The sequence below is a fragment of the Austrofundulus limnaeus genome, unplaced genomic scaffold (assembly GCF_001266775.1).
Source record: "Austrofundulus limnaeus strain Quisiro unplaced genomic scaffold, Austrofundulus_limnaeus-1.0 Scaffold7, whole genome shotgun sequence".
Classification (NCBI taxonomy): Eukaryota; Metazoa; Chordata; class Actinopteri; order Cyprinodontiformes; family Rivulidae; genus Austrofundulus; species Austrofundulus limnaeus.
Genome location: NW_013952409.1, coordinates 673,538 through 683,955, shown reverse-complemented (window position 1 = coordinate 683,955; position 10,418 = coordinate 673,538). Strand labels below are relative to the sequence as shown.

Below are 10,418 nucleotides of genomic sequence, written 5' to 3'. Positions count from 1 at the left end.
CCTCTAGTAATATATTTACTGAGAAAAATGTTGACGTGTTCAATACTTATTTTACCGGCTGTATACATATGGATCTAACTGGCAGTTTAGGAATCTGACCTTATAACCCTGGATGTCTCCATTCTGGGCATCTACAGGTGGAGGGTCCCACATCACGTCCAGCTGGTTGGCTGTTGCAGACTGAATGACAACATTCTGTGGGGGGGCCGTTGGTACTGTCACAGCCAGGGACAAAACAACAAAAACATGTTATTTTAAAGCAATCCTATTCTGAAGCTTCTAAACTGCAGTTTCTGTGTAGACAATTCCATTATTGATAATATTAAAAACAAGTGACCAACACAAAGTGTCTGTGTGAGAATAGATGTTTAGATTGAGATCTTGTGTTTGAATTTGAAAGATGGGCAGTAAACTTACAGAGTTGCTTWTAAATTCTACAGAAATATAACACTGCAGCTTAAAGGAGCGAAGTCCTAATGAAGATCATTCATACTTATAACGAGACTAAATTAAATCACTTCAACTCAGAAGTTGAAAATCCTCRAACTTTTGTGCTTAATTATGGTAAAAAAGTGACTGAAATAAGCTGCACACAAACCTGCTTCTCCAACGAACACCTCCTGGGGCGGGCTGCTTGGCCCCTCGCCTACAGCGTTGTACARACTCATGTGTATCTCGTAGCGTTTATGCTTACTTAATTCTGCAGCAGAGGAAAACAAATAAACTTTAAATTTGTGATTGTGTTTCATCGGGAGCGTGTCACTCTACACATATTCACTTCTACCAGGTGTCAATTAGTTAAAATCGGTAAAAGAAAAAAGAAACGCTCAATGAATTCCCACCCACACACCATACTGTTACAAAGACGTACACCAGAATTTTCTGCTGTATGTAATTTTGCTTAAGAAAGTTGTGTTTTGGCTTCAAATACCTACAGATTCTCTAATTATAGAGAGGCAGTTTGASAGTACAGGAAAAGTATGTGGCCATCTGCTTTTGCAGTACTTTTCCAAGTCGACGGAAATTTGCAAACCAACAAGTATGCCGGGCTACTCGGGCTTGCATACTCAGAGCTGTTTACAAACTCTCCACTTGCCTCAGTAGAAGTGTTTGTTCTGATGCAAAGCAGCCAAAAGTTGTCTTAATTTGCTTAAAACTCTGTGTTCTCTTGATCACTATTCGCTGGCGCAGGAAATATAATGAGATCCAAAAGTAAACACTGATTTGAAATCGTATTTGTTTGGGATTGAAATCCTTGTGTGTGTTTGTGCACGTCTCCGCAATACGGAGAGGAAAACTTACTTTCCAACTCGTAGTGAGTGAGCGCAGGATCGCTCAGGTTCCGAATGCTGTAGGGGGCTGCAGAAAGAGAGGGGGGAAAAGGGAATTAAAGAACTAGAAGMAGTTGATAAAGAGACACTTGGATCATGTTTCAAACTCCAATACTTTCTCTGTTGAAAAAAATAAAAGGCAGAGCTATAGTCACAATAACCCTACACAATCACCGTGATCATGGCTCTGAATTAGCCTCCGAATGACTCGACAAGAGTCAAATTACAGGCCGCGTCGCACAGAGTGGTGGAAACAGAGCGGCTCCTGAGTAAACCTAATAATAGCCTGCGGCTGATAACCACTGATCACAAGATGAAATGTTTTGCTGTGAAGTGTCAAGACCAGCGGGGAGATCTTGGCAACAGAACGGGCCTGTGTGACAGTTTGCCTCTAATGGAAATAATGGTGCTGCTGACATGGGAATAATCAACCGTGACAGAGTCTTATAATTATGTGTTACCGGAGTAAAGTGTGGAAACTGCACATTTCTTTCATTATCGTTTTGCTGATATTATTTTCTTTCATGTAAAATGTCTGATTCTTCTTAGCAGTCCGTTGTGATTCTTTAAGTTGTGCTTTTCAAAGGGGTTTTCTAAATAGAAATGTGAGCGCGTGAAACGCTTTTGCGGTCGTATTTATCGAAGCAGGTGGTCCTGTAAGAGTGTTTTATTGTGTTAGTAGTAGTTTTGCCCTCACCATTCAGCTCGGCCCACGTCGACAGACTGTTGAACGTGTGAATGTAGCCGCGGAGACGATCGTACAGCAGCTCCCGGTAGCGAATCCGAAAGCCCAGTAAGATCCCATTGATCTTCTCCTCAGAAGGCYGCTATGAGAAGAAAAATGCAGAGTTAGCTGATCCCAAAGCCCCCAAAAGAGTGTTTAAATAGCTGATTTTACAGGAAAATATCGGCTAATCATTCTGCTATTTTGTCTTTAAATCAATGAAGAGTATGGGGTGCCGTTTGTAAAATTACTCAGTCAAAAATTACCACCAATATTTTTGTTTTATTTAGTTTTTTATAAGAAAAAAAGAACAGATTCATTTTTCAAAGTCAGTTTTTCACCATATGATTCATACATTTATAAATGTCAGTTATTAAACTAAATATTTAACTTGGTAGCTAAATATTCAAGTTGCTAGCTAAATAGTTAAGTTGCAACCTAAATATTTAGGTAGCTAACTAAATATTTAAGTTAAATATTTACGTGGCTAGATAAATATTTAACTTGCAACCTAAATATTTAGGTAGCTAGCTAAATATTTAAGTTGCAACCTAAATATTTAGGTAGCTATCAAAATATTTAAGTTGCAAGCTAAACATTTAGCTCAAAACTAAATATTTAAGTCACAAGTTAAATATTTAGCTTGTTAARTAAARATTTAATTTTTAAGTTAAATATTTAGTTTATAAACTATGACATTTATAAATGTACTAATCATATGTGAAAAACTGACTTTGAAAAATAAATCTGTTTTCTTATAAAAGGCTAAATAAAAATAAAATATTGGTGGCAATTTTTGACTGTAACTTTACAAACGGCACCCCATAGAAAAGACCCTTCTATGAAAGGGATAGTCTGGTGTTTTTTTAAATGATCTGACAAATAGTTGTAAATAGAGTAAGGACAAAAGGTTATGCTAATAATAAAGTATATTCTTTCAAACTAGTAGGACATTTTTGAGGAAGAGTTGTTTTTTAAACAATGGGTTAGCAGTTAGCCTAGCCTGGATACTTCTCTTCTTTTCTCCATTTCCTTTGCTCTGAGACAGACTTCAGTGCCGATAAGGCACTAACTAGTTAACAGAAAATCACCAGACGATCCCTTTAACTGAATCGCAGGCAGAAAAACAGCTTCCCTCAGACGGAGCGCTCGTTCACAGGCTGAGTAATGCAGAAAAATCCCCCCATGGTTGAACATGAGAGAGCAGGCCCAGAGGGGAGAAGCAGAGAGGAAAAACAAGCACCTCCCCGTCCTCGTAAACTCTACAAGTGCTCTCCATAAAAGTAGAATTGTGTCTGTGAGCCTCCTGTTTTCCTCTTTATGACTCGTTAATTCAGGTGTGAGTGCGGTTAGGAGGCATAATTTTTTTTCCATATATTACAGAGTGGCGGGATGTGTGTGAAAGTCTGTATTCTATAAGTACAGGCTTTGCGCTGTCACGGTCTCTTATTAGAGCCAACTTTCTCAGAGCTGAATGGATCATGGATTTTGCAAACAATGGGACAAGAAAAATCAGTTTTGTCGTCTGCCCTTACCTGCCAGCGGATCAGCACCGACGTTGTTGTGTGCGGCGTGACAGAGAGGATTGTCGGCGCTTCGTCTGGCGCTGAGGCAATGAAAGTGAGATAGATTAGCTAAATCGACTCGAAAATGTGCACCATTCAGCCGGCTAAGTCTGTCCATGAGCTGTGGCATTCAGGGAGCACAAACACACAAACAGAAGAAGCTGAGTTATAAATGGCAGTGGGAGAAGATCGGGAGAAATATGTTCCTTCAGARGGTTAAAGCAACGTTTGGAATGTGTTTCTTTTAGTGAGGTTTTCAAATGGCCATCGCAGATGGTGCATGTATTAATCAACTGCTGCTTTTGCTAGCAGCGTGCACATCATAACAATGAAATAACATCATGCACACAATAAACCCGTTGACACAACATCACGCTGTTTATGAGGATTCTACTACTCTAACAGTTCCTGTGAAATGCAAATCCTTCAAATACAAAGAGTAAAAGAAAACACCTTTTTATTTAAGAAACTTAGCATAAAATCACCATGTTACACATTTTGCCACATAATTGGCAAATTTTCTTTTGAACTTGGCCTATTAAGTGAAACAGGAAATGAAAAAAGGGTAACTCTTTAGGAAAAGAAACTCCATGGTTAGAGTAATAATTACATTAATGCAACACAACCAGCTAAAGAAATCCTACACCAGCCAACAAACAGTCTTGATAAAACAATAACATATTAATTTGAAAACCAAAAAAAAAAAAGGAAATACAATATGAATGGCATTTAGAATTGCTCTTTGTTGTTGTGCCTTTAGATTTTCAGAATCAGAAGTGTTTTATTGTCATTCACACACAACATCAAGATGCAGGCAGAACGAAATGCAGTTTAGAACATCTGTCCGGAGAAAAACACACACATGACAAACATGGGGGGAACGAATGTCCAGGGTCCTTCGCAACTTAGTACGCTACCTTTGCAGTTTAGAATGCACACACAATAGGAAGGGTGAGTTAAAAAAAGAGCTTTGATCCTGTGTTTTATGCAGAAAGCACACAAACATACGCTCAAAAAAACTACTCTGCAAAACAGTGCAATTTTGAGAATAGATATAATATTAATTCTTACCATCCTGTAGAGTTGTAATTGCTTCACTCTCTTCACTGTACTCACTGTCCCCGATGTCATTGGTTGCTTTGATTCTAAACTGGTAGGATGTGAAGGGCTTTAACCTTAAAGACAGAAGCACAGAAAAGTCCATCAGTCTTAATGAGAAATCATAGAACTGTTTCTTAAAGCGGACATGCCATGCAAAATAAACTTATTTTTTCTGTTAAATACATTTTGTTGTGTTCTTGGAGTGTCTAGGAGGCAGAAAAGTTTAATTTAGTCTCTTCCTGTACTGTTTAGATATCTTTATATTCTGTTTGGGTCATATTTCAACCAGTTCAGTTTGATCTATTTTCGTTAAGTCAGTATTTGTGACAGAACTTCTACATAAGGTATAAACATACCAACTACAGACAAGTCTTAACTTGTTGACATCTTTTAATTCATTTGTAAATAAAAACGTTTCTGCGCAGCTATATAGTCGTAAACCCCTCTATCAAACTGGAATGGAGCGCTCTGGAAGCTGGAGGGGGGCGGGGTCTGAAGCGCCATGTTTGGATTTAAAGAAACAGCCTCAAAATGAGTTGATCTGAGACGCACCTCAGAAAAGGGGTAAAAGAAGTGCTTGTGGAGCTACAGTAATGACGAATTCAGACCAAAGTGTTGCAGTTTCACTTTATATAGACCCTAACTGAAGGATTTAAATGTGAAAAAGAAGGATTTAAAGGGGCAATATAATGTAAAATCAACTTTTTTGAGTTTTATATCATGTTATAATGTTCTACTCTCATAAAAAACATGCCCAAAGCCTTGCTTTGACTCATTCATGCACGTTTGAGAAATCCTGCAGCGATTTTAGGAAGCCATGCTGAGGAGCAAAACCACAGGTGGGGACCAGAAATGACTTTGGGGACCAGAAACGCCTCTGGGACGTGTCTTTAAGCCGAGCTTCCTCATGGGGAGCACCCCCACCCCCTCCTCCCCACACACCCCTCCCATGACTCCTGCAGGCTCTCGGGTGAAACTGAAAGTGAAACTGAAACTGTCTGCTGAGCTCTCAGCATTAGTTCTCACTCAGTGAAACTCTTTTCAGATTAAAAATACCTTTGAGAAAATGTATTTTCAGATGCCAAGTAAACTGCATCATGGGCGAGACGGAAGCAGAAGGAGGTTCTTAAAGAGACAGAGGCCAATTTCAAGGCGTTTAGAAGAGGAAGTGATGAGAAGATAACTTTATTTTCTATTTAAAAATAAAAACAGCATTTTAATAACAGCTAAAGATGACATGGATACTTTATTATGGTATAGTATTTAAATGTATACCTGAGAAACACATAATATTGCCCCTTTAAAAGCATATGTCTCCTATTAAACATTTCACATCCAAATGGTGAATCAACAGGAAAATTAAAATGAGTATAAATTCACAGCTGCCTTTAATCAGAAYTCAGTATTAAAGAAGTAAACTCTACCTGGACACAATGTAGGACGTGGCCTCGTGGTTAACAGAGGCAGAGTGCACAGTCCAGTTGTTGTCGGGCAGCTCTCTCAGCTGCACCGTGTAGTAACGCACAGGGGACAGGCCATCGCTGCCCGGCTCCCATGAAAGCAACACCTGGCGGGCCTGAACGTCTTTCTGAGGAACRGTGGGGCGGCTGGTGGGCTGGGGACGAGCTGGAACAAGCAGAAGTACAAGGAGTGAGGCAAAGAAGAAGAATTGAGTCGTCGAAAATTTGGATGGGAAACATTTGAGATGATTAGAAAAGATGTATGAAGGACGACTGGCCGGGTGAGGAAATGAGTTTTGGAAAGTTTGCTCCCATTTGCATGGGGTAAGTATGATTCTGGTGATGGAAGGAGAACTAGATGAGAGACGAAATGTGCAGAARAAACAATCAACCACATGCCTTGAGGGATGCAGATAAAGAGATGTGTTGTCACAACCGCATCACAGTGCACAGACCCTCCTTTAGGAAACACATCTGCTTTGTCAAGTGCTGATTGGAAATTAACTCCTGAAAGTTCAAGGATGGCTTTGTGCAGCGCTCAACAAGTCGTGACGCACATCTGTGCCTCTTTCACTGGCAGAACCGTTTCCATACATCTCTGCTAATGAGCGCCAAATTACGCTGCTATCAAAATAAATCAGCCAATCAAGTCTGATTAAGAAAATCATCTTTCGCAAACAGAAATCTGATAGTTTATTATGAAATCCCACAGCGGCGTACCTCGTTTCTCCGTGGTGACCACCAGAGCCTCGGCTGCTTCGCCCCAGCCCTTCCTCGTCTGTGCGGTGATACGAAACACGTAGACGGACTCTGGCTTCAGGTTGATCACGTTGTACTGACGAGCGCTGGGGTTCAGAACATCCACGGTGGCGCCGTTGCTGTTGGTGGAGTTCAGGTGGTACGTGATCTGGTAAGCTGGAGAGGAAGAGGAAACAAAACAACGGGTCACTGAAGGAGGAATACACTTTAGTTTTAGTTATGAAAAGAGGAAATGGGTGGCCTGACAAACTGTGTCCAAAATTTAGATGTCCTTCGAAGGACGCAGCCTACACGGTCTACACGGGTCAGGTCCTTTGTGGACCGCGAAGACACGAAGAAAACAGCTGTGAATTTGGACGCTCAGGGTTATTCACTACTTTACCTCGGTGTATGTCCTGTCTTATTTAAAACTGTATTCCTGTCTCTTGCTTCATTCACCATTACAAGCAAAAAATAAAAAAAATAAAAGAATCTCCCGGTCGGCCAGCAGCGTGTCTTGGGATAGGGTGGGCTAAGAGGCTTACACCTGACTTGTCCCTCAAATCAGGAGAAAAGGAGAACGCTTTTTTGGGGTGCAATTGGAGAAACCTTCGAATATGGACAGCCTTCGGAGCATTGCTGTGACAGAATTGACCTACATAATTCAGCCTTTGAAGGAGGCAGACCCCTGATTTAAAAAATAATAAAAAAATAAATAAAAAGAAAAACATGTTCAGACTTTGACAGGATTACCACTGAATGAAAAATGAACTAGATTTAAATGAAATATAAGAGAATTATTTAAACTGAAATAAATCTTAAAATATTTGTCTATGATTCAAATACAAATATAGATTTCGTAATAAAACATAGTGAACTCATAATCATAATGATCAATTTAGTTAAATTGAAAAATAAATCAGAAAAACCATAATCACCTTTACTGTCAAATAATAGTTGATTAAACAAAGGTTTGTGTAAAACTACGGAGCCCGCGAGGGGACATGGGGGAATTTTTTTTCTTTTGCGTTCCTACGCAATACTATTGCGTTACCTCGCAATACTTTTGCGTTATCTTGCAATATCTTTGCGTTACCTCGCAATATCTTTGCGTTACCTCGCAATAACTTTGCGTTCTCTCGCAATATTGTTTTGCGTTCCCACGCAAACGTTTGTTTTGAACATGAACTGAATTAAATCAGACTTTTATTTTGAAATARCCGGTTACCAAAGCAGGATGTGTCGRCACAGTTTGTGAAATTGACATTGAWGTTGCGTGGCTGCACTGTGTTAAAATATCGACATATACTTCCATGCGTAGTTGTGTGYTATATTTATTCTWAAGCTGAATTAAAGCAGTAGGCTAACTCGCTAATGGTGAACATGTGAAGTTGTTGTTAAACCGGCAGGCAGAACAGTGTTTAACGACTTTCGCGAGGGAACGCAATAGTGTTGCGCAGGAACCCAAAAGAAGAAAAATCTCCCATGTCCCCTCACGGGCTCTGTATAAAACAAATAAAGAAACATTGGAACAATGAAAAAAAAAAAAGGAGGCAGACCCTGAATTTGGACACAGCCACAGTATCACAAGTTAATTCCATTTTTATTGCTTAGCAATGTTATAAATTAGTTKAATTTTAAATCCACCACTGAACAGGCTCATCTATGAGACATCCATTATGATTGAAGTCATCAGGAGCTACATCTGTGTGCCTGATGCCATGTTGCATTCAGAGTAATATGCTGCTTTTCTAGACTAAATTATAGTTTTTTTTTCTTACCCAGACATGGAACTCAAACAGCGTATTTCCAAACAGGAAAGAGTTGTGTGTGGTACTAACCAAGTATGATGCCATTGGGTTGGGCAGGTGACTGCCAAATAAGTCGAACAGAGGTGGTTCGCACTTCAGGGAACAGGATCCCCACAGGAGGTCCTGGCACTGCAGCAAAGCAGCAGAACCAGATTTATAGATCCCAGATTTCCAGACCTTTTCATACTAAACAAAAACAGTATATCCCAAACACAAAAGCCCACCATCATCCAAAGTCCTCTCCAGGATGGGCGGAGAGCTGGGCCGTCCATCTCCGATCCTTGTGAAAGCCACAACCTGGATCTCGTACAGAACGTACTTCCCCAAACCAGTCAGCTGGACACTGTGGGAGGCGTTCCCTTCCACCGTCCAGAAGTGGACCGCAGTGTCAGCGTCCTTCTCTTTGTACACCACCTGATGCGGTCAGGAGACGAACAATACAAACTGCTTTTGTGCGGCTCAAATAGGCTGACATTCCCACAAAAATTCAGTAAATAAAGAGTGAACAGCTGCCAAACATAAAAAAAGCACAAAAAAACCTTGTAGCCGAGAATGAGACCGTTCCTGTCTGGCTCAGGAACTTCAAACCAGCGCACCAGGATGCTGCTGGAGGTAGTGGCAAAGGCAGACACGTTGATGGGTCCACTCGAGGGGACTGGGAAGAGTACAGAAGGACAAAATATTAGATTTAAACTTCAAATGTAACTTTTTAGAATGCATATTTATTATGTAGCAGTTTGAGCGATGTATCTATGCTTCAGGTCAAAAAACAGAAACTACTCAACAGAGTTTTTCTTCTCCACCTTAGCAGCAATCTGCCTGATTTCTTAGAATTTACCAGAGTTTGGGGAGAGGAAAAAAAAAGAGACACAGGCATTTCAAATTTAAGTCCATGTGTTCTCAATTTCCTCAGACTCGTTTCATTCCTCTCTACCCAGCGTCTGCTGAGCCGTGTGAGAGCAGATGTGAGGAAGGAAAAGCCTGAACTGAAGTGTGCKGAGTACATGAGAATCTGCGTCTGTCTGCTAATGAATCCAACATATGGGCAAGTGTGAAGTGCAGGTTCATCATTTGTCACGCCTCTAATATGGCAGCTAAAGAAGATTTTCTGCGCAGAAGATGGATGCTCAGTTAAAATCCTCAGTGTGTACATGATGTGACACAGCAGTCCAACATGTGAGGTTGGTTTGCTGATTCAGCATTCACTCTATTGTTTCCTGGTTTTTTTTTTACTTTTCTGTATGATTTTTGCAAACAGCTTCCTTGTTTGTAACKGCTGCATACTTTCCGGTGTTTTAGTGATTCACTGTAACGAAACAGAGGTCATTCAGCAGAAAGGCACTAAAGCATTTGCAATTTTTTTACGTTAATTTCTTTTTAACATTACAACAAGACAATAGGACTGCAGGATATCAAGAAAACCTGCTATGTGTGATAACAGTGCTTAGTATTGCGATGACTATGTGACTTGCGATAAATCAAAAAATACTTAAATATTCAGTGTTAAAGTTTGTCTGCTCTGGGTTCAGAGCAAAAAACAACCACATAATTTCCATTACAACGTGATGGAGTGATTATGGCTTGATGTTGTTTCTCTAGTCCGTTTTATTAATCAGACTAAAGGGCTCGACACACGGGAGGCGACGTCGCTCGCTCTCCATTCATTTCCTATGGAGCCTGTGCGGTGA

General features: G+C 40.2%; 1 protein-coding gene across 1 annotated transcript in view; it reads right to left on the bottom strand.

Annotated features, from left to right (window-relative positions):
* LOC106535223 (protein sidekick-2-like) overlaps positions 1-10,418 on the bottom strand; it is a gene marked incomplete at its 5' end in the record, with an annotated part of 434,350 nt that overhangs the window by 35,381 nt on the left and 388,551 nt on the right. Inside the window, 11 exon segments of the mRNA XM_014032179.1 lie at positions 100-215; positions 599-700; positions 1,303-1,359; positions 2,029-2,158; positions 3,591-3,661; positions 4,692-4,795; positions 6,146-6,347; positions 6,902-7,096; positions 8,761-8,859; positions 8,955-9,144; positions 9,270-9,385. Of these exon segments, the coding sequence (XP_013887633.1) occupies positions 100-215; positions 599-700; positions 1,303-1,359; positions 2,029-2,158; positions 3,591-3,661; positions 4,692-4,795; positions 6,146-6,347; positions 6,902-7,096; positions 8,761-8,859; positions 8,955-9,144; positions 9,270-9,385 (1,382 nt within the window).